This window comes from Fusarium keratoplasticum, chromosome 5 (assembly GCF_025433545.1).
Source record: "Fusarium keratoplasticum isolate Fu6.1 chromosome 5, whole genome shotgun sequence".
Classification (NCBI taxonomy): Eukaryota; Fungi; Ascomycota; class Sordariomycetes; order Hypocreales; family Nectriaceae; genus Fusarium; species Fusarium keratoplasticum.
The window spans coordinates 2964406-2990575 of NC_070533.1; the positions used below are offsets into that span (position 1 = coordinate 2964406).

A 26170-nucleotide genomic window follows, 5' to 3' on the forward strand; every position below is an offset into this window, starting at 1 on the left:
ACGGGCCGCACCATATCCAACGACCACGACAATGCGCGACACATAACCAATGTCCCTGGGGATCAAGTCAATATGGAGGGCGCGGCCGCGATGCTCTGCCATCGCAGGACCTTTGCTGATTTCCAGGGCCCAATTGCCCTCCAGGGTCCTAAACCCCCGCCAAACTCTCCTCCGACTCGAGTCGACGACGACACAACCAGGGTCGAGAGACCCAGATGCCTCCTCGGAGACGGCTCTTGCGACATTGCGCGACAATCCGAATGTGAGCCTTGAAGCGACCGAACCTCACGACGAAGTGACCCCAGAACATATGGCTGCGAGTCTGGTGACGGACGACTCTCCAGAATCTCGGAACAAACTCTTCAAGGATGCTTTCAGGATCGATGCAGTGCGGGCGGCCGAGGATAAGGATGCATTGAAAGCTCACAAACCCGTAATTGGAAAACCGCTCCAGTACCCCAATTCAGCGGCGACAAAGGCGAGCATCGAGGAGCACATGCGAGATGCGCGACGGCAGCTCGGACTTGGGGTCGTCTGGGATCACTTCAATAAGAAGGTACCGGAGTGGACCGAGTGCTTCAAATTGATGAAGCGCATGACGCCGCAGTGGAGCGAGAGAGCCAACATGTCGGCCGTGAGGATTGTCCTGCCCAAGTCGTGGGATATTGAAGTCAACAACCAGAACCTCGAATACGTCGACTCTGCGACGGGCGTTCTGCAGAAGCTGCGAGCTGCGGTGGACAAGAACCCGTCGGCCATTGTGCTTCGTGGGCAGAGCAAGATCCTGGTCAAGGTGGCTGACGAGATCGTGCGGTACTGCAAGGAGGCCGAAATTTATGAACTGGGAGAGGTGGCGACCTCTGACTACAGGACGAGACAGCTATGGCCGACTATCGAGAACGCACCTAATGGCGGTGCCTCGTTGCCGGATGACCACAACGACAACATCTGGGTGCACAAGGAATACCAGCCGCATCTGATAACGGTGCCTTATGAGGACATCCCGCGACCCGAGGTGTGGACGAGGGATAACTTTGAGCATTATATTGCGAGTCTGGTCTACGGCAGGCTACCTTCGCACCTGGCGATTCCCTTCTACGGCCAGCGCCGCATCAACGGGAGAAACATTGACACGGACGGCATCCGCATTAAGCTGATAGTCGACGCTTTTGAAGACCCTGCAGCCCGGCCGTTTATCACAGTTCCAGTCCTCAGGATGACCGTCTCCATGATGACTTTCAGGGGTGGACATCGTGCCTCGGCCAACCGTCTTGTGCAGCTGGCGGAGGAATGGGGTATCCCGATGGACACTGACATCTACAACATCATGCTCGAGGGCTACGCTCACAAGCGTGATATTGGTTTCTTCTACGGGTTTCTTCGCAAGATGCAAGCACGGTACTTCCACCCCAATATCCGCACCTGGCTCCTCTTCCTTCAGCTCATCAGGGGAGAGGATGAGAGGAGGCAGGTGATTGTGGCCATGTATGAGCTGGGCATGTTCAACCACGCTGCCACGCGCCGAGGCATTGCCGATGTCATGGCCTCTCTCGACTCGTACGCCGCCTTCAAGGCTGGTAGGACTCTCAAGGGCTTCCTTGCCGACCAGAAGGAGCGGTATGGTGAAGACTGGCTGGCCACCGACGGCCTCAACGATATCATCACGGAGCTTCTTCGCTTCCACCGGACAGAGGACCCTCGGATAGGAGACTGCAAGAAGCTTGTCAAGATCCACATGGATGCAGGCCGCCACATCGACCTCAAGACCATCAACATCTTCCTCAGACACTCGGCGCTCACCCGGGACTGGGACACGGCGCTCTGGGCCATGTCGCTCTTCAAGGAGGCCGGCTGCGAGCCCGATCAAGAGACTTACACGGCGCTCATGTCTCTCTCTGTGCGGACACGCTCGCCGCATGCCCTGGGCACCGTCTATTTCTATGGCGTGCTGCACCGCAAGCTCAAGAAGGCATCGCGTCAGATGCTGAGCAAGGTGCTCCTCGGCACGCACCACGACACCTTCTGGAGGACCTGGGAGCACCAGCCGGGCATCTTCCCCAAGGATGCCATCCCAGACCTCGAGCTCAACAAGATCCCCCGCTTCTTCGCCGTAATGTCGCGTATAGAGCGTGTCATCCTTGATCGCTGGGCAGGTTATGTCCCTATCAAACCCCTGGAGCGCTCCCTTGAGCTCGCCTACCGTTCTAACGACAAGCCCATGCACCACCAGCTGCGCGCCGGCAAGCCTATCAAGGTGCAAGACCTCGTCGTCAAGCTTAGACGGGTCGACGGCCAGGAGGGCAATATCAACGTGAGGCTTTTGGGTCGCTTCGATCCCTTCCGCATGATCGAGAACTGGGTTGAACCAGAACCCCGGCAGGATCAGGAGTCTAGCTGGGTTGATCCAGATGGATCAGAGATGGAGAAAAAGCCCAAGAAGGAGTCAGAGTCAACGAGTCATGAGGCCCAGAGTTTATCACCACCTGAGAGACAGGCTGACGAGCCGTCTTCTGATGCATCGCTATCCGCTGGTACACCCCCCAGCTAAAGGCTATCCCCTATTCCGCCTGAACCGTCATGTATTACCATATACTACCATCTTGTACATCACACATCTTGGGATACCTCCTCATCCTGTAACAAGCATATTGTCACGACACATAAATGCCATGTATAACTAGTAAAAGAGAAGCATACTCAAAGAAAATAAAGAAGTAATGAGCCATGAGAACCGACAAATACCGCGTTGATCAACCCAGAAATATATACTTGAGCCAAAGTATAGTGTACGTGTAAATGTCCATCACCTGGTTAAATCTCACTAGTCAGGTCATACCTAGGTAGTCACGCACGCGCACTGGGGTAAGCAGTAAAATGATAGCTTCTTGACTCACAGCCGTAACCCAAAAGGATCTTGTAAACCTTGCCCTGTATATGCTATGTCCCCCTTACTTCCTTCATGCTGTTTCTAAACTGACCCAGCTATACTTGGAACGTGTGTGTGTGCTTGCGTGTATCCCGGCTGTAAATGAGTTTGGGACAAGGTTAAACCCCGTCAAAGGGGAAGAAGGGTTTTCAACCAAGGAAAAAAAGGATGGTCTCGAGAACCATGAAGTTGGTGATGGTGATGGTGATGATGGGCGGTGACCAAGAATGTATGTGGAATCCCAATGCGTAAAACGTCAAACAAAAGGTTTCTCTCTCGCTCTTCTTTCTTCTCTCTTGTATTTCCCCTCCTCGCGCACTCCAACACGGCAATCCTCTCCTTGTCGCTCTTCCCGCGACGCGCCTGGGCGAGTAGCCGACGAGGGCTCACGCAACGATCCAGATTCGACGCCAGTACACCGACAAAGTTGGGATGCAAGACCTAACATGAGAATATCTGACATCCAGCCTCCCCAATCGTCCTCGTCCTCGTCCTCGTCCTCATCCTCATCATCGCCCTCGCCCGCACTTCCCCATCTTCCCTTCTTCCTTCGACCTTTAGAACCTCCCGTTACCCCGGGATCCGAGAAACATGGCCAGCAACGCAAGTACTAGAGGGACGCTTTAATTCAGAACCGGATTCCCGTTCAATGAAGAAGCCACCTATTCCTTCTTGATCCCCTGGGGAGCCGTCTCCTCCTTCTTCACCTCCACCTCGGCGGGCTTCTCCGTGGGCTTCGACTGGGCCGCAGGGGCGGGTTTCGACTCGGCGGCGTTGCTGGAGGCGGGTGCGGTCGCGGTCGCGGCGCCGGGGGCGGCTACAGGAACGGTTTCCTTGCTGTCGGTGGACGTCGTGTTCTTGGCGACCTGGCTCTCCAGGTCCTTGTCTTCGTCGGCGTTGTCGAACATCTCGGTGTCATCTGAATCCGTAAGAACCTCAGTGCCATCGCCGAGGAAAATGATCCGGCCTCGGTACCCACCAACGCCGAAGCTTCGTCCTCCCTTGTTCTCAGGATCAAGCTCATAGCCGCTATCGCTATCTTCAAAGTTGTGGTGGACTCCAGGCCCTCGGAATTCGGCTGAAGAGAGATATGTCAGCCTGTGCTTTTCGGCCCGGAGCTTGACGCCAGTGGCATGGCAGACGTGTCCTGCTGCTCGTGGACTGTAGGAGGACCATTCGTACCGTACTCGGGGGGAGCGCAAGGGCCGTCACCGTTGGCGACTCGGCGAGCAATCTCTTCGTACCACTCGTCCTTGGTCTTTCCGTTGAGGAAACCGACAATGCACATGGTCATGTTGTCACAGCCGACGCCGCCCGTCTCGGAGTTGGAGGCCAGACAGTTGTCCATCATGTTCTCGCAGATCTTGTCGAGATCCTGCTTGGCGGCGATGCCTCGGCGGACAAACTCGACGACGGCCTGGGAGGATTGGCAGTCCCAGATACCTAAGCTAGTGAGTATTGTCATTACCAAAGGGCCCAGCCTGATCCCACTCACCGTCACAGGCGATGACCAGGAACTCATCCTCGTCGGTGAGGTCGTGTTGCTCGACATCGGGGTAAGCGGTAACAATCTGGTTCTCGGGAGACAGCTCGGCACTCTTCTTGAACTCAAAGTCACCAATAGCGCGAGAGAGGGCGAGGTTTCCATTCACTCGGCCAAAATCGACAAAGCCACCGGCAGCTGTGATTCGGTTCTTCTCGTCTAGTGGGGGTGTCAGCACGGCGGCTGTCGCAATAGAGATGCCCCAGCATGAACGGGAGCGGGCAGATGCGACTAACTCTCGAGTTGGGGCTTGTGGTCCTGGGACAAAGGCTTGGCACGTCCCTTGATGCCAAGAACTCCTCTTGAATCACCAGCGTTGGCCTGTGAGTTTATCTGTTAGCCTTGCGTTGCGTGAAGGGATACCCCTCGGCCAGGCCAGGTTGGTTGGTGGGGCGGGGCCAACGTGGGGAAGCGAGGCAGCGGGCGGACTGGACTGACGAGATAGAGCTTGTTTCCGGCGATCAGGCTGACACAGGCTGTGCAACCCGAGACTTCTTCTTCGTACTTGGGGTCTGACGTAGAGGAAGCATATAATGTTAGCGGGTTTCGAGTCCTGTCGTGAGCGAGAAAAGGCGCAAAAGGGAGAAACGATGATCATGTGGGGAACTAGCTGGCGCATCGTATAGCATACCGTTGAGAATGGCGCGGTCGGTCGCGAGGAAGCCGTCCTTCAGACCCTGAGCGTAGTCACCCGACTTGAAAGTATCCTGCTTAAAGATGATGTTGTGGATGTTTGCGCCGGCGAACAATGCCACCTTGTCACCGCCGTGGCCGTCGAAGACGCCGAAGAAGGACAGCTTGCTGGAGTGAGTCTTGTTCGAGTCCAGGTCGAGGACTGCCGTGTGGGCGTCCTCCATGCTGATGCGCCAGCCCTGCATGGCAGAGACGCCGTAGATGAGGCGCTCATCTTCACCTTTCTCCGAAGTCTGTGAGGGTTTGGATCAAGAGTCAGCGGGACAAGGTCTGACGACATGACATAGCAAGCAAGGCGGAAGCATCGGAGAGGCGGGGAAGTAGACAGCGCAAGACGGACGTCGAGGGCAGCAGCAGTCGAGGCAGAAATGGCCCATGACGCATGTCTTGTCTGTTCTACTTGAAAAAGGCTGGCGATTCATGCGCGGCTGGAGGTTTTGGTGGTGGCCCGGCGTGGAGAGAGGGGCTCATGACCGGGCAATGCCCCTCTCGCGCGAGTCCGCAGGTGCCAATCCCAATGCTCCAAACCAAGACCAGATGCAGGAAGGACGGAGACGTGGAGATTGATGGACCAAGAGCACACAATTTGGCGACGACAAGGCAAAAGGTAGCAAAAAAGGCACAGCACGTACCTTTTCGACAACGGGCTCCGAGAGTGTTTGGCCCATGACTGGAGGATTTCGGTTCGGTTCGATCGGTCGAGAGCTCAAGATCCCACGACGAAGGAGAGTAGGATGGAAGTGAGTGAGCGAGCGAGCGAAGCGGGAAATGCGAGAGGAGGAGATCGGCCGACGGAGGGGTTGGCGGGGAGGGGCTTCGATAGAGGGGAAGCGTTCGACCTAGGCGCGCGGTGGGGAGGGGGGGGGATTTGTTTGGATGAGGTCTCAAGGGGAACGAGATATCAAAGTGTGATACTGGGGAGAAGGAGAAGGAGTTGAAGGGGTTAGGGGAAAAAAACTAACACACGCACACGATGCCGGCGCCGGAAGCGTGGTGGAGGTGGATTCACGGTCTTCTGCGGAAGCGGGAGATGTGCGAGGTGCGAATGATGGGAGGGATGTGTGTGTGGATGCGGACCTGATGGTTTGGTTTGGCTGGGAGCTTGGAGCAGAGCAGCCCAGGCAACAGATGGAGGGAGGCGTAGCGGATATTATGGTGCTGGTCGCTAGCTTCTCAGTGGTGTTTATCGGTGGCTTAGTGAGGGAGGCACCTGCAAGGCAGATGAGCAGGGCATCAGCTAGCGGGCGAGAAAAATTGCTTAGGTGCTTTTAGGTGGGAGGAAGCGGGGTAGTATCGCCTTCCAGTTGGCGGGCTGTCTGTGGCTGGTGATGATCTGGGCTTGCTTCCAAGTTTCCATGTGCCAACAACTCCCGTCTCTTTACGACGTCAGTCACTTCCTTCACCAGAGCATCTGCCGCGGTCCAGAATCAAGTGCTAATCAAGGTTCCTGGTGAAGCATCGTCAGGTCCCCTACCAAGCGCCGACCCGACCCGACCCCATGAAATGGGATGGGATGAGATGGGATGCCCGTCAAGGCCCCGGTGCATTCCCCTGTCGCCTGGGAAATGGAACCGCCACCGAGACATGGACTCTGACACCATGACGGGCTCCAAACCAAACCAGAGAACCACCTCAAGTGGTGGCAGGTGCCATGACTCTCCGCCGATATCATCAAACCCATACCTGCATACCTAACTACGAAAACTGTACGATGCGCCCGAATCACCTTGGCGACCCGTGATAATGCGAACCACCTGTCAAGGCTAAAAAAAAAAACAGGCGTTCCAGACTCTCCAGCCGCAGAAGCAAGGAAGCGAGTGAAAGAAAAAAAAAAAAAATCCTGCACCGTCAGCTGCTGGCGCCTAAATACCTGCCTACCTAGACCCGAGATAGTTCCCCCATTGTTGGCCATCGCGCATATCCTCGCTGCATTGGGACGAGACGGGGGGGACCTGAAAATTTCCATCTCCAATCCCCTTTGCTCTCGCCACCTACCAGCCGCGTGCGCGTGTGCGTCGGCCAATGCTGCCTCTTTCTCTGCTTTGGCTCGGTTGTGCCTCGTGAGCCCGGTTTGTGTGACTGCATTCTCTGCGCAAATTGATTTGCCCGGCTTCATCCAGACATATTCTGGACAGCACTGGACCGTACATGTACCGGCAGACGCAAAGGCTCTCTGGTCGCGTGCCTGCTGACGGACCGGTCCGGCTGGAGCATGAACTGCCTGTCACATCACCAGCTAGATCCCATCAACGTGCTCGGGTGTGGCTGCGTCATCCGCTGTGCAGTAACGCAGTTATGTACCAAATAGATGCCGGCCTACCTATTCAGGAATCTATTGCATCCATCATGGATCTGGGACGCTGTGTCATTCACGACTGCATGCATCCTTGTATACCTCTTGCTCAGATAAGACAGCATTATATAAACTCATTAGGACTCCCCCCATCTAATAACTCCTCCCAGTTGCAACAGACATCGCCAACCAAATGGTATCGTTTCGAAGTACTCAAGTATATCCAGAAAATCTAGTACCCATCATCATCATATCAGCAAAACTGGCAGAAACACAGCGCTCGGGTATATATCATCCAACCCCTCAACTCCTCCATCCCTTACAGAAACGCGTAGCTGCCCCCCTCTGACTTCTTTGCCGAGTCTTCTCTTCTCCAGTTCGTAGCCTGATCTTCCTCATTTCTCGAGTCTCTGTTGCCCGCCAAGTTGTGACTGTGACTGTGGCCCTCCCGCAACGATGGCAGTGAACCTCGAATGCTTGCTTGTGCATCTCCCCACTGGCTAGGCGATATCAGATCTGAACTGGCTCGCTCTCCTGGTTGCGGCCAATCCTGGCTAGGACTCATCGGTGTGCTCGATCGTGCTGGGTGGAAGGGTGCCTCGTCGACGAGCTGCCGGTATGACAAGCTCGTCGTGTCTCGTCGTGCCCCGAGCACCCGCCAATTCTCCGTCGATCCAAATGACGGATCAATGAAGAACCCCCTTGAAACATCTCTATCGTACCAAGCCCGGCTGCCAGGGCGGCTGCCTTCGCCGAGAAGTTGTTCGCTGGATAAGCGCACTGGTTCAGGTCGCCTCAGCTCTCGTATACTTTGACCACCTTCCCCTGGAGCTGCCTGATCTTGTCCTGGGTGGTGTTGATCGTCGGGCCGTGTACCTGCTGCACTGCTAGGAAACCCTCCCGTCAGGAGTCTGGGGCTGGATTGGTGAGAAGATGCAAAGGCCAACGAGCTTTCGTTGCCGCTTGAGAATGTGCCAGACTGTCCATGCCTATGCACATGCCCATATGCTCGCTGGCCCCCGATGTTGGGAAGGTCATCAATGGATGGAATAGTTAGGTCGAGTCCACTTCTGAAGGAGCTGCCCCCGGATTCTGAGAGGAATGCAGGTGGTGGTATCAGCTGATGTGTAGACTCAGGGAATGTCGTATCTGAGTGCGGACTCCTTGATGACGCCTGGCTCTGTCGTGCTGTCGCTGTCGCTGTTCCTTCTACCGTTACCCACGATCGCCTCCCGTCATCGCTACTTGTTATGCTGGTGGACCGTGAAATCCTAAAACTCGAGCCCTCGGCTACAAACCGTGATGGAACTTCGGGTGTTGTCATCGTCCCCATCGTCCCCATTGTCCCCAATGTGGGGGATGATAATGACAGCGTCTCCGACTCAATTTCCGAATATCGTTGCCTGGCTGGGCAGTGCAGTCGTTGCTCCATGGGACCAATGTTTGTGGCTTTCCCTGGTTCTTGCATGGTAGAGGTGGCCCCGTTAACACGCAAGCTTTCCAGCACTGGGCCGGAGATTTTATTGCGAAACTTGGCGGACAAGTATGTTTGTCGAGACCGACGCCGTCGAATGAGGCAAAAAATCAGCAGCATCAGGAGCAATATGAAGGCGAGAAGGGGCAAGAGGATTGCGAGGAGGAGGCTGCTGGTCGACAAGCCTTTACTGGAACCGCCAGTGGGTGCCTCGGGCTCTGAAGTAGTCTCGGTAGGTGCATTTGATGCAGCAGATGAGGATGTTTTGGTAGATGTGGAGGAAGTAGAGGCCCGGGGCGTGGAGGAGGGTGTAGGTGTAAATGCTAGGAGGCTCACGTTGAGAGTCTCAGTTTCTGTTGCATCTGAGCTTTTGGATGAAGCCGTAACCGAGATCTTCAAGTCCCCTGATGCAGACCTTGGCACCTTTCCGGTAATGTTGAAACCTTCGAGTTTTAGCCAATCCCTGTCCGGCTTGACTGATATCTCAACGGTAACGTCATCTGGGTCCCAAAAGTACGGCTCCAAGTCGATGTTGGCTTCCTTCCCCGCCCTTATCTCGATGTCATCAAATGTTGATCGAAAGAGTGCTGTTGCCACATTGACAACGGCGTCGATGGCTAACGTGTCTTGATACGAATCGCGAAGGTTAATGGTGAAGTTGGTTGAATGGTCGCCTTTCTTGGGTGTACCCTCGATCTTCCAGGTTTCCTCATCGAGAGACAACCACTCGGGCATATTATCCACGGAGACCTCAATATCGCTTTTATCAACTGGCTTGTTGTCAAGTTTGACACTATCCTCTAGTCTCTCATACTGGAGCTTCTTGCCACGTGTGGCATTCAGCGTGATGGTTGGATTGTCTGCGCTGAGTTTATGTCTCCCCACGGTGATGGAGAATGACAAGGACACTGCTGAGAAGCCGACTATGTCGGAGGCGACAAGATCGAAGTCAAATGTTTGTGGTGGCTGTATAAGTGACTCGAAAGGAGGCGTTTCCCCGCTAAATGTCAGGGAGCCGGCGTCGAACCTCATCCACGCAGGCAAGGGGCTGCTGTCGCCGGAGGTAGCGTAGTAATTGATCATGTTGGGTTGGTGATCAAAGGTGCCTGGATCGAAGCTGAAGCTGAACTCGGTTGATGGATATGATATCAACGACGAAGGAGCGGAATAGTCGCCAAAGCCCCCAATCTGGTCCGAAAGAGGGATCTTGATAGAGGGACCTTTGCTTCTCGACACAACAAGAGTCGCAGTGAGAGATGCTGACCCGGTCCCATCGTCAGCAATGATTTCAACTTGCTGTCCCACCACATCTCCTTCTGGAACGGTATCGTCGGTTGGTGTCCCGTAGAGCTGGCCTTCGTCATCGATGGAGAGCCATTTGGGTGCATCCCCGAGAGAGTATGAGAGGTTGAAGTCTGACCGAAATGTGTATCGAGAAAAAGAGTACGAGAAGGGCTCGTCTACTCGGGCCACTGGTGGCAGTTGAGAGTTGATTGGAAAGTTCACAGTGGGTTGACCACTGGCAAACTGGGCAGCGAGGAGGAGAGAGGCTAGTATCACGAAAGAGAGCATCATGGCATGATATTGCGCTGTTCGGTACCAGATCGTGAAGCTGATGGAACACAGGACGCCATTCAAAAGTGAGCAAGGCTGCGGTGGAGGAGGTCAAGGCCAAAGAAGAAAGAAGCCAGAAGAGGATCAAAAGACAGGAGGATGGGCGAGACCGCCCAAAGGCATATCGTCACTTACATCTTGAAGGCTGGTGAGATGAGGGCTTCCCGAGTAATACTACACCCTTCATTCCTGTATAGCTGCTCCACTGGGCCAGTGCGGGAGACGGGAGAAGGTCAACTGAGGGCAGTTGAGCCAGGGGACCAGTGCCCGGCCTGGCCGTTCATTGCGGGAGGAGGCAATCTGTCTCATCTTGAGGCACTCTGTGAAGGAAGATGGCGTAAAACTGTGGCGGGAGAGGGTAAAGTGGTAGTTTCCAAGGCTGGTATTGTTGTGCACGCATTCCTGAGCGAGGTTCATCGGCCAAAGAGGCGAGTGAGACATTCAGAGGCCACCTAGGATGAGTCGACTCGCCCAATCAGGGAGTTATCATGTCGCGAGGGTGAAGGCGAAGACCCCATTTAGGTGTGAGAGGGAGGACAACTATTAGCAATAACGGCGTCATTGGAAGCGATTGCATTGCTAAAGAGGCAAAGGGGCCACTTTTTGCTTGATTGACCGAGAAGGGCACAATATCGATAAATTGATCATGGTCTTCTTGAAGGAGTCAGGTTTCTGAATCACGAACCACACGCGACTGGCTCGTGCCAGTCTTCCATACGGATAGGCAAGTCACTATGCTCACTTGAGCTAAAGGCTGTTGCGAGAAAGACGTTGCCATCCGCCTACCAGTCAGTCTGATCAGCCAGAGCCAACAGCTGGCAGGTCGGTAGTTCAACGGGCCGAGAGCGGGAGGAGCCCTTATCTCGATTAGTCGTTATCGTTTGTCGCAAGTCCCACGAAGCTTAACGAGCCAATCGATCGAAGTTCTCAACGAGTCCCGGACGAGTAGGATGAGGCGGAAGATGCGATGGAGAGGCTGAGGGCGGGTAAAAGGACAGGCAGGGCCCATTTGAGTCTGGATTGCATCAGCATTGGATCCAATGCAAAGCAAGGAGAAAAGGGCCCAACAAAGTTGAGGAGAAGATGGGAAGAGGAGAAGCGAGGAGCGGCAAGTGGCAGGCAGGTGACACTTGAAGCTAGTCGTGCCTTCCATACAGCACCAGGCTCCTTATCTCTTTCTGGGTTAGCCACAACCGACGATGGCAAGAGCGAAGCCATAGATAGTGCCCTCACATCCTCTGACTTGTTGAACTCCCATCCTCATTATTCAACCCTTCAATCATCTTCACCTCCATATTCTCAAACCCCTCGACCGCTCCCGTTGATCAACATCCCTCGGCCTCTCCCTCGCCATCCGCACACTCGGCCCTTACCGACGACAAGGTTTTTGTCTCTTTCACCGTCGGCACTGGTGACGCTATCCACCTAAGCGAGGCCCCAAAGACATCACCACTTTCACAATGAGCAGTCCACCGTCGTCTCCCTTGATGGATCCCGTCGCCATCAGTGAGGATCTCACCCCGCTGCCGACTCTCAAGGCGATCGGCGTCGCACAGGTTGACTTCGACGGCGTCCTTTCTCAATCCCTCAAGCTGCGTGAAGATGTTCGGTCAGGGTGCGGTGGGCAAACGTGGCCTGCAGGTATGCTTCTCGGCAAGCACATGTTGCGGTATCATAGAGACAGTCTCAACAACGCCCGGATGTTAGTATCTCCTCAGCCTCTGAGCATGTGACCTGGCGCAGCGCTTCCTTGTGCGGACAGTGTGAGAGGGGAACGGCAACGGACCGGACTTGCTAACCTCGTGGGTCGCATTAGATTGGAACTCGGAGCCGGAGGTGGCCTCGTCGGCCTCGCCGTCGCCCTCGAGTGCGATCTTCAAAATCCTTTGCTATTAACGGATCAGACCGAGATGTTTGAGCTCATGCAACACAACATCAAGCTGAATGGCCTGCAAAGCAAAGCGAAAGCCATGGTGCTCAACTGGTTCGTGTTTCTAATACCCCATCCAGCACCAACACTGTTGGATGCCACCATGTTGGATGCCCATAAGGGTCACATACTGCATCGCCGAGAGCCAGTTGGCTAACAGTGGCCTGTCCATGTAGGGGCGAGCCTTTACCCGCAACTGTGCTGGAGCAAAAACCAGACGTGATCTTGGCAGGTGAATGTGTTTATTTTGAACCAGCATTCCCTCTCTTGATGTCAACACTCAAGACGCTCTTGGAGTTGAACCCGTCAGCTGTTGTGTACTTTTGCTTCAAGAAGCGGAGACGGGCTGATATGAACTTTGTCAAGATGGCTAAGAAGGCTTTCAAGGTTGAGGAGATATTCGACGAGGAGCGGCCTGTGTTCCAGCGCCAGGGTCTGTTCCTCTTCTCGTTTACTCGCCGCACAGGTCAGCAGCAAGGTCAGCAAAGGGCAGCCAGCAAGAGCCAGGGCGAAACCCGATTGGCGATGAATGGCGACAATCAAGCCAAGGACGTTTCGTCTTAACCATGATCTGTTGTCGGCATGCATATTGAACTTTGGACTTGCACATTTCGCTCAACACAAAAGCAACAGCAAGAGCAACCGATCCTCGACTGTACACCGACGAAGGGAGCTCTGACCAACGAGAGCCTGCAACGTCGTCCAGTCCCCTCCATACACTTGCAATAGATCCATTCTGACGCACGTGCTAGCCTCTGTATCGGGTCATCCGAGAGGGCCGAGAAGTTGGCATGCAGGAATTGCTTCCTTCAGTCAGACTGTATTGCACATTGGTGGTGGCGGGCGAGGTGTGGGTGGCCTACACCGGCTCCCCACAGGTTGCGGTTTTCTACTGGATTGAAGGGGGCTGGGCTGCCAAAGAAGAGAGAGCCGCGTGTCCACCGCTGCAAGTTTTGCTTGTTCTCTGCGGGCTTTATTCATGCCTCTCTTGGCTCGCGTTGGCTTTGTCAGACGGAGGGAGTTGTCGGCGACTTGCGCAAGGGCTGGTTCACAGCACATCCAGCGCTTGCGTAGGTACATGGAGAGGAGGGCTGGAGAGTTTGAAAGTATTGAAAAAGTCAATCACACCGCATCGTTTTGAATCACATGGAACGGAACATGACAGAAAGACAGATGGCATATGGAAGGCGAGCAACAGACGCCCAAGTCACGGAGTTTCAACGTCACACATGCATTCGCGCCAGACATGAACCGAACGACCCAACGAGAGAACAAGACGAGAAAGACTTTTTTTCTCTCACACCATGGTTCTTTGAGTTTCGTTCAGACCAGTGCAAGCCATGAGCCGCTAGCGCACCTGGCTGTGAGGTGGCACCCCAGTGACGGTTGTTCACTGGACTGGGCCGTGTTTCAACTCCTGCTGGGCTCCCTCCACACCTCCAGGATGCAAGTTGACTCGTCGGTTCGGCGGCCAGTGCTCCATCCGCCAGGTAAGCCTCTCAGTTTCGGGCCAGGCACAGGGCGCCAGCGGAGGGAGGGGAGGGAGATCGATGCAGGCCTCCCTCCCACCATCTTTGACCCTCCAACTTGTTCTCGTCGATTCTGGCTGCAATAATCCCGCCGTGGCCAGGCACCCGGAGACTGCCATTGGCCCTCCCCCGACAATGGGCGCGCCCCTGGTACCTGACAAGAGGCCCAAAGCCGGAAGCTGGCGACAGGGCGGCCCCTTGCAGCATGGCCAATCATGGTAGGGCTAGCTGAGGAAATTTGGTTTGCGTCGGACCACGGTGCAGTCCAGCCCTTTCAGAGAGACTCGTGCAGGCCTCCGTGCCGTTTGCCAACAACTGATTCGAACAGTCCACTCAAGGTGTGTTGGACGACATGACTCTAGTGAGTGTGTTGACGTCCATACCTGTGCGGTTACGCGTCAGTTGATCTGATTCCGGGCGCCGGATGAGGAGATTCTGAGTCGTTGCTCCCAGCCTGCAGCATTCAAACTTCGTTCTGATCGCGGCGGCCGACATGACCGTCAGCGGGCTCTGACAGAACGGTCAGAGAAGAAGGGCTTCCAGCACTGAACAATGCCCCTGGATGGTGCCACGCCCCCCCTGGTTTCCAGCATGGTTCGGTCTCTTGTGGTCCCGGGCCTCTTCCCCTCTGTTGGGCTGTTCCGCTTGCATGGTCAAAGACGTTGACCTCTGGCTGGCCCCGGCAGATGGCAGTGACCCATGGAGTAGAGTGGACCAGTGAGGATCTCGAGTGCAGAGATGGCAGCTTTGCCACGCCCGTGCCATACCATACCATGCCGTCCATTCTGCTCCCCACCCACCTTTTCGGAACCCCCAGGCACACACACGCAAGGAAGCAAACGGGGCAGCGCTAGGTACCTCCCTATGTGGGCTGGAAAAAACCACGCTCGGCTAGGGGCCCCTGGCCGAAGCTTTCTCAGCTGCTACCTCGGGGACGAATCCGGTACGACACTGTCGGCCGGCGCGTTGCTCGCAATTGCGGTACCCTTGACCTCAGCTTGTTTACGACAGGAGCATGGCTGGGCTCGTGGGCTAGGGCCAAGACGTTAAGAGCTAGCATGAGGGCCCAGCGGCGTCGGTTACGGCGAGGCGTATTAAGAACCCACGCTTCCTCCCTCAGTTCTGCCCCTGGTTGTTTCCTTACCTACGAACTATTCGAGTTCAAACACCATTCCTTCCCACCTGAGCCGGACTCTTCTCTCTCACGCACACATTCCCTCAAACTCACGACGTCAACGTCCACTCCTTCCATTCTTCAATCTGTGCGAGTTCATTCCTGTTGAACAGAATCTCGCCTAACCTTCCTTTAACCTTCACTACACCGCGTTGAGATACCCTTTTGTCTCTCACATCAAGAGACATATCACAGCTACAACCACGCCTTTGGTTGGAATCAACAAGAACTCGAAAACCACAACAGAAAAAGGAACTATCAAGAACTCACAATGAAGTCCTTCACCATCGCCTCTGCCCTCTTCGCCGCTGTGGCCGTTGCCCAGCCCCATGGCAAGATTCACGGCATCCACCACCGCCGCCACCACCAGAACGCCGAGCGTGACGTTGTCGTCACCGAGGTCGAGTGGGTGACTGAGTACGAGTATGTCACCAAGATGGTCGACGCGACCACCACTGTCTGGATCACCCCCGGCCAGGAGCAGGCCCAGCCCACGACCTCTGAAGCCGCCAAGTTTGTCGAGACCCAGGCTCCCTCGCAGCCTGCTCCCAAGATCAAGAAGCCTGCCGAGAAGAAGCCTGCTCCCACCACCACTCTGGTCACCAGCGTTTACACTCCTCCCCCTCCTCCCCCCGAGCCTACCACCACCGAGGTCAAGGAGGCCCCCAAGCCCAAGATTACCACCTATGAGGCTCCTGAGCCTGTCACCACCCAGCAGTACGTCCCTGAGCCCGAGCCCACCACTGCCGCCCCTGCCCCTGCCGCTCCTTCCGTCGTCGATGATGGCTCCGACGATGAGGAGGAGAAGCCCACGAGCGGCGGTAGCTCTGGTGGCAGCGGCGGTGGCAGCAGCGCCGCCAAGACTGGTGAGTTCACCTACTACGACATCGGCATGGGTGCCTGCGGTGAGGACGACTCCGGCAAGGACGAGTCTGAGAACATTGTCGCTCTCTCTCACCTTCTGATGGGCGGTGTCTCCAACGGCAACCCCATGTGCGGCAAGACCATTACCATCAAGGCCAACGGCAAGACCACCACCGCCGTCGTCAAGGACAAGTGCATGGGCTGCGCCATCAACGACATCGACGTCAGCAAGAAGTGCTTCAAGGAGATCTCTGGCGATCTCGATGCTGGCCGCATCGAGGTCGAGTGGTGGTTCAACTAAGCACCATAACCACACCACGATGGATGCTCTCCCGGGTCTGGGAAAGCATGCAGTGCGCAACTTGTTTCTATTACGACCTCTTTTTTTCACGACTTGGGAATCTTGACACCCCTTGAAGGCGCCGGGGCGTAAAAGCAAAGGGACCTCGGGAGACGGGATGATTCATGTGTATATTCAGCCTCTATCTCGAGGCCCTCTGACAGATTCTGGATTGGGGTGTTTCGGTTTCTTGGAGGGCGGGTTCAATATGGTTCGCTTTCGTTGACTTCTTCTATGTACATAACACGTTTTATTTTGGCATGTGCAAGTTGGATAGACAAAGAAAAGTCCCGAGAATGAATGGGACGAGATTTCAACCATTTGGAAGTGTCGATTGCATTGTGATTTCCGCCTTTGATTGCGTTAATATCGTGGCAGATGAGTCCATGCTTGGCTGATCTTTGATTAGACGCCAAGAGGGTTGAAATTGGGGTCCTGGTCTTCTAGACGTAGACGGCGACCTCTGCTGTACACCCGCTGTATTGATCCTCCAGAATCCTTCTGCCGTCAGCTGCATGAGGTATGTGTCTCCAGTCAGCAGCTTAAACGGATCTCCCGCCCTGTATGAAACATTGGTAAATAACCCGAGTTCAATGTACGGGCCAAATGAAGATCTCTCGGGCGAGGGATAATTACAGAATAGCAGATGGAGGTCCCATTTTACAAGCATTGCGTAAAACATTTCGGATCCCTGAACGATCGTCCACGAGGCACTCGTACTTTATTTGCAGGGGTGTGTCTCGTCGTAATAGCTTGACCCTTTCATGTCAATTCCCGCCCCTCCCTCCAGTAATAAATCTACAGAGACTAACCATGTAGTGTAATTGAATTGAGTAAACAAATAGAAACTTGAAAGAGGTTGGGTTGGTTGACCCTTGTTCTAGAGTGACGTTCTATTAATACGGGGTATGAGGCACGGGATAGGGTTGCACGCAAATTTAGATGGACAGCAAGACGGACTTGATGCTCGTCCATCCCGTCCCAAGAGACAGGCAGAGGCCGACTAGCAGACCGTAAGACATACAGCGCATTGCACCGCACCCCGTACCCACCAAGGGGGCCCAGGGAGGAGAACAAAGGGCCCAGCATAGCACAGCCTCTCAGCCTTAAAATTAGCAATACGGGACGGATACGCGTGCCCCGTGCTGTCCGTCCTGCACTCTCAGGTAGGTCTTACAGCAGGCTTACAGCAGGCTCAGCAGCTCCTCCACGTACCGCCGTGTGTCGACCCCGATGCCCTGAGCCAGCCTCCCAGCGCCATCGCCGCCGCCGGTAGAGGCGTCAGTGCGGAACCCGACATGGTCACTTGCCCGGCGGATCAGAAAGATCTCCTTGGCCACCTCCGGAGTGCGCGGCTCCTGCGAGTCCGAGCCATCGCTGCTATTGTTGTCTTGATGATCGGCAGCCTGGTCGAGGGCCGTCTCGACCACGTCGGCGCCGGCCTCGTGGATTGTCGAGAGGTTGGTGCTCGCCGAGGGATCTTCCTGGCGGTCCAGCAGGCGTGTCCAGACGATCCACCACCCGCGGCTCGACTTCTCAGTCCGCTCGAGGGCGGTGGCGCGGGCGCGGGTGGCAGCGTACAGGTTGAGCAGGTGGAGGTGCGTGTTGAGGGCGTCTGGGCGGGACCAGGGCTTGGGATCGATGTACGTATCTGGGATGTTGGGTATGGAGGAGTGCACCGTCAGGGAGTGAGGATCCCATATGAGGTCGTATATGCTGTTCCCTGCGTTCCCGCCACCACCGCTGCCAGACCCGACGTCGGCTCCAGGCCGCTCCGGGCGGTATCTCGTCGAGGCGAGGAGGGGTTTGCGGAGGGGCGCAAGCTGGTAGTGCAGGGAGCGGTAGAGGGCGTCCATGGCCAGGGAGTCCGTTCGAAGATTGAACAGAAAGGCGAACATGAAGGGTCGGTTGACGTAGACCACGACTCGCAACTTCTTGGCCTTGTTGAGATCGTGCGAGTCGTAGCCAGGCACCATATTGCCCACAACCTGGGATTGCGTGAGAACGCTGGCTGGGTGCTCAAAGTCGCGTACAATAGTGGCCTCTGGTCGGCCCAGAGCCTCACTCTCCAGCTCGACGTTCACAGTCCGGAGAACGGTGCGCGAGTTGTGCTCGGCGGAGCCCTCATCATCCGAGCTGTGACTATCGGGATCGCTGTATTCATCGTCGATCTCCCCTTTGAGACCGATGAGATAATGGCCAGCCGCTTCATACGAGGGTGTACGGCCAGCGAGATTTGGCCGAGAGGATTTAGAAGCGTCCTCCTGGACAGGTTTTGACTCTTGTTGTGGTGCGCCTGCATCTGGGGGCTCCTTGGCAGAAGATTCCCCAGAAGTGCCAGTACCAGTACCAGTACCACCACCAGCACCGGGCAGAGACCAGTATGTGCCGTAGCCCAACTTCAGATAACTAACCATTTTATCTAGTTTGCCATCTTCGGTCTCCCGTGCTGGTGGTTGGTCTTTGCTTGCATCGTCAGCGGTCGCGGGCTCTGTCTCTGCCGCCGTCACCGCCGCCTTTGAGGATTCTCCCGCCTCAGTCGACGCTGGCTGCGTAGAAGCGGCCTGCTGTGCAATAGCGCGGCTGGCCCTTCTCCTCTTTGCCCGCCGAACCGATGTTGGGCTCTCAATGACTCCATAGGTGTGGTCTCCCCAGGTGTACAGGTCCTCCATCCATTGTGTCACATCTCTCAGAGACTTTCTGGACAAGGCACCAGTACCTAGGAAGATGGCACCGTCCTCAGAGCTAGGCTCTTGGCCGGTTCCAAGCCACTGTTCAGGGTCGCCATTCGGCGCATCTGGGGGAGGCGAGTCGGGATTGTAGTCGCCAAACTTGGAAACAACTAGATCGACGAGACCTTCAATTCTCCCGACCAGGCCCTCCAAGACTTCTCGTTCGCCGCTTCCACGGTCTTCCTCACCAACGCCAACCCCCAGTTCGCCCGAGGCGGCGACATTGATGCCACCAAAGATATCGCGGGCTGGGTTTCCATGCATGGCCACATTCCATGTCGAGAGAAACAGGTCCCAGTAGCGGCTGAGGACAGTTACAAACTTGGTTCGCTTGGTCCGCACGAATAGGGCGCTCAGGGACGAGTCATGATGCATGAGAAAAGTGCTGTGAGCTCGCAGAAGGTCCCTCAGAAGCAAATTTGCAGGTTTCATCTCGCGGCTGGAGTATTCATATCGTTCTTCGGCAGGTTCGCTGTTCTTGGTGGCAAGTCGTGGGGGGAGAGGCAACTTGGTCAGGTCGATGCTCTAGAGATATTGGTCAATAAAGGCCCCCAAACAAGAGGTAAAGTAATTAAATCTTACGGCCAGAATCCACCACCCGGGCTCCAGCTCGTGGAGTATCACTCTCGATTTCTCGGTGTCGATAGCATCTACGGGCGCACCATTGGCAAAGCCGCGACTAAAGCTAGCCATGCCCTGGGCGAGGCCGATCTGTCGGAGACGCTCATTGCGCTCCTCAGGGGAAATGTCCTTGGTAGGCTGACCGCGTGTGCGCCGGCGCTTGTGGGAGGAGGTCTGGGTGGTGACAGAGGCGTAGTAGACGATCTGGTCGTCGATGGTCTCGTCCGTGTTGCCAAGCGAGGGGTTGAAGATGGCTAGAAAGCCCAACTGAGCGGGCACAATAGACCCTGGAGCCGCAGCCGCAGCCCCTGGACGCGCAGCCATTGTGACGATGTCTTGTCTCTCTTCGTGATGTCTTCTTTTTTTTACTCAGGCGTCCAACGTTGGGCTCCGCATCGGTTGGCGCTGGAGGATGGAACTAGGTAGCTGAGCTGGTCGCTCGCTGGCTCAGTAGATCGGCGATGACGACGGGCCTCCAAAAGAAGCTCTCCCAAGAACCCGCGACAACGCCCAAACGCGCGCGGGTATGAAATGCATAAAAAGGGTGAGATCAAAGAGAAGAGAAGAGTTTAAAAGGTCAAAAATGAGGGGAAGAGAATGCCTCAGCTACCTTGGCCAGAGCTGGCGGCGGGCAGGCGCAAAGTGCGGCTGCAGCGGGAGGTCTCGACCGCGCTCGCTCGAGTCGAGTTGGTTGTTAGGACGGAGGAAGGGGTCCGACTCCGACTCCTGACTACGACCCAGACTCGATGGACGAGCTCGCTACTCGTCCAATTGGAGTTATTGCGTCATGTGGGACAGATGTCGTAGCGATAGAGCAGTTTGCGTAGTTTTTGGACGAGGGATCGCGCTTACAAGATGCGATCGAGATGAGAATTGCCCGAGAGGACGGATCGCAAACCGTCCATGTTATCGGCCAAAGCCCAGCTAGCTTCCTGGTATATCCCACCCTTCAGGTACTAAGCTGCGCTATCTACGTATTGATCAACGGCTTCTGCTACCCAGTTCTTCTAGAGGTCCTACGCACGGGCTTTTTGGCGCTGCTTATCACTATGTCATGAATCGTTCGCTTCTCTATCAGCTAGAGATATGGTGGGTATAAGCAGAAGCTCAATAGGTATCCAATCCAAGCACTTATCCACGTCCAACACCAAGTCCATCAAGTACCCTATCATAGGTACGCATATTCGTACAAAGTGTATCTCCTCTCCTCGCGTGTAATATCTGTAACATCATGGCAAGTCATCCTTAGTTCTAGACCCCCGCCCTCTCCTAATGAAAGCATGGTACTCCCTCATCACCTTGTCCCGGTTTTCTTTAAAGGTCTCGCGAAGAGACTGAGACTGGTCAGACTCGAGGCTCTCACTGCTAGACAACCCCCAGTTCTCCCACTTCTTCCACTCCCGCTTCTGACTGCGCTCGTAGCTGGAGCACTCTGCCCAGAGAAAGTACAGTAGAAAGGTGACGACCGTCAGAGGGATCGTGATGGCCCAGTACAGACCGAACTGCGGTGTGGATGGGACTCCAATGGCCCCCTTCTTGACTCCATCCCAGTCAAAGACGTCGGTCGAAAACAGCGCTGATATGAAGCTGCCAGGTAGGAAAAACATGGTGACAAAGGCCAGCGTCTTCATAGAGGCGGCATCGCGAAGGGTGGATATCGAGATGAGGGTGTTGGAAAGGCTGTAGTTCATAGACATTAGGCTCAAAAGCTGAGGACATTGTTAGCTTGCTTCTTCCTTATTCAGTCGCGAATCAACGTACCACTTCGTTCTGAATCTGCGCCCGCTTTAGGGTATACTCTCGATCCACAACCTGCATCTTCAACCGTTCTTGGAGTACCTGAATGTGGTTCTTCATAATCTTATCTCCCTCGGAAACGATTCTCTGGTCTGAGCTGATCATTCGTTGGGTAAATTCCATCAGGTTCTCCAGTGTCTTGCTCTTCCTATCCGTGCTGGCCAATCGAGAGGAATAGTCGGTGATCTTGGCAGCCACATCTGCCAGCTCCCCAGTCGCCAGGTGTTTCCGTTTGGTCTTGAAGTCGGTGTATCCCGTCCTTCCTTCAACCGCCTGAATGTTGTTCTTTATCTCGCCTTGTGTAATCTCGATCTGGCCATGGAGCATGAGACTGCAAAGGAGGGCAGGGAACATGTCATGGCTGGCAGTGGCCAGTTGCCATTTGCTCTCGCTCTTAAGGAATTGCTTAATAGTCTCTCTCTCTTTTCGTTGGGCTAACAAAATGCCGTTCGTGGCACTTTGGCGGGCCAACGGCGGCCTGAAGCGACTATGTGACCATATGGCGGCAATCTTGGGCAGATAGCAAAAGACGAATGCTTGCTCGTCTCCATGTGGCTTTGCAACCTGGGGAAAGGCGCTGGCGCCGGCGAGGCAACTCGGGAAGTATTCGTAAGCCAGCTCAAGGCCGAAATTTGCCAGCAGCAACTGCTTAACAGCGCCTGGCAGGTCGACGCGGTGCTCATCCATGTTGAACTCGGGCCAAACGAGGCGCAGGACCAAGGTCTCTGTTCCTACCGAGGCGGAGGGCCGTGTCTCCAAGGCTAGCCACGTAGGCACATTTTGAACAGGAACGGTGGCATCGCAGGTATTGACGATGCCCGTATCGTCATTGCGCCAGAGCTCGGTCACCTCAAATTGGGTGACAACCTCGGAAGACTGCTTTGGACGCTGCGGGTTGAACTCGGCGATCTTTTGGTATATTTCCTCCATAGGCGTGGAGCTATAAGCATCTAGTCAAGCGGCGTGACAGTTTTGGCGAAAGATTCTGGAGCTTGGGTTGAGCGAAGGCGATAGCGTCTGCTGCTGTGCAAGAATTGGGAGACGACGATGGTAATAAGAGAGCCTGTTCAGCTGCTGAGGCTGTAACCGCGCGCTCGCGCGGCAAGGGGCAACCAATTGCCTGACGAGTGAGACATGGGGGAGCTTCAGCCCATGCGGAGTGTCAAGACCCTTGCTTGTCGACCGACATGGACGAATAGACACTCAATCTTTGCCGCGGCATCGAGGTTGGAGATAGATTGATCGACCGAGTACTTCTTGTTATCGGCCTTTCATCCATCCAATCTCATCGGCAAAGGCCCGTCCCGAGCCGAGCACTAACTGCCGCCTTGGCCACCAGATGAAATGAGAGTTGGTTGTACTCCATAACTGAATCTGTATCAGGCTTTGTCTGCACTGCCACGGACGGCGAAACACCAACAAGTGCAAGGCAATCAGAGGAAGCACTGGACTTTCAACCCTTTCTCTGCTACCCTAACAGCACGCATAGTGCTCAGCGCCTGGTCAAGTGGTTGACTCCATTAATACGCTGAGAAACCAAACTTGTCTGACTCCTAAAAAGCCCACCTTTGACCGGGCACGTATAAAAGGAAGAACAAACTATAATCACCGATAATACACCTAAGTTTTTTGTGTTCTACCTAGGTTGAGGCTGTGGCATCTCACGCCCGGATTGAGACTGCCGCACAAAGACGGCGAATGTCGATGTGGCTTGAAATTGGGCAAATCATCTCGACCAGCTCAAGCCCCAGGCCATATCCATTGAGGCGAAGCAGCCGTTGGAACGACTGCAGCTCACAGTGTTCATTGCTCAGATCTTGCCAATGAGACCTGGAGACAAAACTTGCAAGCAGTAGCAGAACCGACTCGACGGCAGATCCATTCCTCTTGCTGTCCCCAGCCAAGACACATTCTCCAGCCACGAACCCAAAATAGACCCTGAAAATTGATAGCCCAGAACTTTCAGTGCCGCCGCTACTAAGAGCTTACTGTACGGAGCACCCCACTAGAGGTCCCCTTTTTCGGCGGTCGGTTTGCGACTTGACTTGCTGCTCGGGGACCTACACGCAACCGGTAACTAACAAGGTCTAGAACTGTCAGATTGGATGTGAACAGCAAGGAAGAAAACATCATCCTCCCATCGTCTGCGCCTCTGCTGACGGATCGTGTCGTTTGCAATTGATTGGGAAAGGTCCCCGTAAATATCCAACAATCCCCCCGGTGCCCCGATCGCCAGAGACCTACGTCATCCCCCTCGTTATCGTTGTCACTCTCTCGCACTCTCTCGCACTCTCTCGCACTCGGGCTCTTCCACCTTGGACGTCTTCAGATCCAACATCCAATCTCACCTCGTGCCCTGTAAGCTTTGTTCCCCGCGGCTGACAGGCCATCCACCTTTCCCTTCTCTCCTCCTACATCATCACCATAGCCATCGAACAATTCACGTCGTTTACAACTCCCATTGGGACCGCTTTCGCTTACATTCAAGCTAGGCCCTCCGGCCTCATTGCGCATCCCCCGCCAAACCGACGCTCGCCATGGAGTCCTTCTCTCTGCTCAAGCGTCGCACCACCGACATTTTGCACAATGTCTCGCAGAACCTCCCTTCCATGCCCATGCCCTCTGTGCCCGCTGTAGGTGGTGCCCCGCGCAGGGACGCCATCAAGGGCACTTGGGAGCGCATCGAGGTTCCTCCCGTCCCCCGCTCTTCCCACTCTCTCGACATCATCCAAGGCTCCGCCTACATCTTTGGCGGCGAGATCGAGCCCCGTGAGCCCGTCGACAACTGCATGCACGTCATCAACTTGCCCTGGAGCGGCGCCGGTGCCGATTACTACAAGATCAAGCCTGTCGCCGCGAAGCCCGATGACCGGCCCCAACAGCCAGAGCCCGAAGCTCCCGCAACCACTGAAGCACCTGCCCCGGCACCTGCCCCGGCACCTGCTGAGGCAAAGAAGCCAGAGAAGGAGACAAAAGAATCTGACGACGATTCTGACGACGATTCTGAAGAAGATTCCGAAGAAGATTCTGAAGACGATTCTGAAGATGATTCTGATGACGAGTCTACTGAGGCAGGAGCTGAAAAGCCCCTTGATGATGTTCCTCTCGCCTCGCCCGGGCTTCCAGCTGAGAGCAAGGCCAAGGGTAAGCAGCCCGCCGGTCCCGAGCCTCTGGAGCTCGGCGATGTGCCGGCCCCGCGAGTCGGCCATGCTACCGCCGTCATTGGATCCCGCATCTTCCTCTTTGGCGGCCGCGGTGGCCCTGACATGACGCCTCTCGACGAGGCTGGCCGTGTCTGGGTATTCGACACCCGCTCCAACAATTGGTCATATCTTGACCCAGCTCCCGCTGTCAAGGGCGGCAGCATCATTCCCCATCCCGCTCCTCGAAGCTATCACACGGCCGCTGCTATCGACCGCCCCCGAGATTTCGCTTCCCCACGACCTAAGCAGCCCGAGACATGGTCGGAGTGGGCTCTAGGCGACACCTCCAAGACTGGTATCCCTCAGGACCCCATTGTTGGCAATGTCGCTGAAGATGCCGTTGACGAGGAGTCCAACGGTTATGGTACATTCTTCGTCCACGCCGGCTGTCTCGCCAATGGCGAGCGCACCAATGATATCTGGGCCTTCAATGTCCACGATCGCACTTGGAGCGAGCTCCCCGCCGCCCCTGGCCCTGCCAGAGGTGGCACTGCCATCTGCATCAGCAAGAGCCGTCTCTTCCGCTTCGGTGGCTTCGATGGTGAGACGGAGCTTGGAGGTCAGCTGGACTTCCTGCATCTCGAAGTCGAGACCTTTGATGACAAGGGCTCCAAGGGTGAGGTCTCCGTCCGCGCTCGGGGTGGCTGGCAGACCATCCTGCAGAGCGACCCCAACTCTGAAACCACAGAGATCCACGCAGAGCCCTCTCAGGTATGGCCTGAGCCTCGCAGCGTCGCATCCTTTGAGGCCATCACCGTGGGTGGCGGTCGTGAGTACCTCGTCCTGACCATGGGTGAGCGCGAGCCCAGCTCCGAGGGTCATGCCGGCGCAGGCAAGTTCCTCGACGACGTCTGGATGTTCCAGGTTCCTCCTCTGGGCATGACAGCCGCCAGCGTTACAGCTGCCATGTGGCAGGCTGTTGGCCGCAAGACTGGTGAGGGCAAGTGGACTCCGGTCGACCTGGAACCCTATGACGACGACAACAGCGACGAGCTGCCTGAGTCGAGAGGATGGATCGCGAGTGCGCCCATGGGTGACCTCGAGGAGAACGGTATCCTCATCTGGGGTGGCGTGGGCGAGGACGGACAGCGACTGGGAGACGGCTGGATCTTGCGGGTGGGAGAATAGTCTGGAGAGAAAACTTGGATATACATATCTTTGGGCTTGGAGGTTTCCTTTTTGGCGCGACTTGAATATTTCGAAACGGGCAAACGTTCTCACATTGGTATGAGTGAAGAAGGCAAGAATCAATGAAGCAGGAAAACCACACAGTTGATTATCTCACGTAGTCTCTTGATGAAATCCAAACGTTCTATACCATGGATTACATTCAAAGCAGTGTTATGTACAGTCGTTGCCTCCTCCCGCGCGGCTCTTTTTCCATCACCTGCCTCTGATATTCCATGCCCTTGAACTTAAAAAAAGACGAATTGATAT

At 55.4% G+C, this 26170-nt stretch overlaps 8 protein-coding genes across 8 annotated transcripts; 4 read left to right on the forward strand and 4 right to left on the reverse strand.

Annotated features, from left to right (window-relative positions):
* Positions 1-49: 49 nt before the first annotated feature.
* NCS57_00754100 (uncharacterized protein) lies at positions 50-2548 on the forward strand (the record flags this gene model as incomplete). Its single annotated transcript, XM_053057387.1, has 1 exon — positions 50-2548. The coding sequence occupies one exon, from the start codon at positions 50-52 to the stop codon at positions 2546-2548; it is 2499 nt and encodes an 832-aa protein (XP_052913582.1).
* Positions 2549-3588: 1040 nt separating this feature from the next.
* Positions 3589-5830, reverse strand: NCS57_00754200 (uncharacterized protein; the record flags this gene model as incomplete). Its single annotated transcript, XM_053057388.1, has 7 exons — positions 3589-4004; positions 4109-4369; positions 4422-4628; positions 4706-4790; positions 4908-4981; positions 5101-5395; positions 5795-5830. 7 exons carry the CDS (start codon positions 5828-5830, stop codon positions 3589-3591), a joined length of 1374 nt encoding a protein of 457 aa, XP_052913583.1.
* Positions 5831-9116: 3286 nt separating this feature from the next.
* Positions 9117-10504, reverse strand: NCS57_00754300 (uncharacterized protein; the record flags this gene model as incomplete). The annotated part of the gene is made up of 2 exons (XM_053057389.1): positions 9117-9252; positions 9345-10504. The coding sequence occupies 2 exons, from the start codon at positions 10502-10504 to the stop codon at positions 9117-9119; spliced, it is 1296 nt and encodes a 431-aa protein (XP_052913584.1).
* Positions 10505-12003: 1499 nt separating this feature from the next.
* Positions 12004-13037, forward strand: NCS57_00754400 (Protein-lysine N-methyltransferase EFM6; the record flags this gene model as incomplete). Its single annotated transcript, XM_053057390.1, has 3 exons — positions 12004-12245; positions 12306-12527; positions 12650-13037. 3 exons carry the CDS (start codon positions 12004-12006, stop codon positions 13035-13037), a joined length of 852 nt encoding a protein of 283 aa, XP_052913585.1.
* A 2410-nt stretch (positions 13038-15447) lies between these two features.
* NCS57_00754500 (uncharacterized protein) lies at positions 15448-16341 on the forward strand (the record flags this gene model as incomplete). Its single annotated transcript, XM_053057391.1, has 1 exon — positions 15448-16341. One exon carries the CDS (start codon positions 15448-15450, stop codon positions 16339-16341), a length of 894 nt encoding a protein of 297 aa, XP_052913586.1.
* Positions 16342-17564: 1223 nt separating this feature from the next.
* Positions 17565-20057, reverse strand: NCS57_00754600 (Intu-longin-1 domain-containing protein; the record flags this gene model as incomplete). The annotated part of the gene is made up of 2 exons (XM_053057392.1): positions 17565-19637; positions 19695-20057. 2 exons carry the CDS (start codon positions 20055-20057, stop codon positions 17565-17567), a joined length of 2436 nt encoding a protein of 811 aa, XP_052913587.1.
* A 905-nt stretch (positions 20058-20962) lies between these two features.
* Positions 20963-22460, reverse strand: NCS57_00754700 (uncharacterized protein; the record flags this gene model as incomplete). Its single annotated transcript, XM_053057393.1, has 2 exons — positions 20963-21442; positions 21495-22460. The coding sequence occupies 2 exons, from the start codon at positions 22458-22460 to the stop codon at positions 20963-20965; spliced, it is 1446 nt and encodes a 481-aa protein (XP_052913588.1).
* Positions 22461-24067: 1607 nt separating this feature from the next.
* On the forward strand, positions 24068-25861 carry NCS57_00754800 (uncharacterized protein; the record flags this gene model as incomplete). The annotated part of the gene is made up of 1 exon (XM_053057394.1): positions 24068-25861. The coding sequence occupies one exon, from the start codon at positions 24068-24070 to the stop codon at positions 25859-25861; it is 1794 nt and encodes a 597-aa protein (XP_052913589.1).
* Positions 25862-26170: the final 309 nt, after the last annotated feature.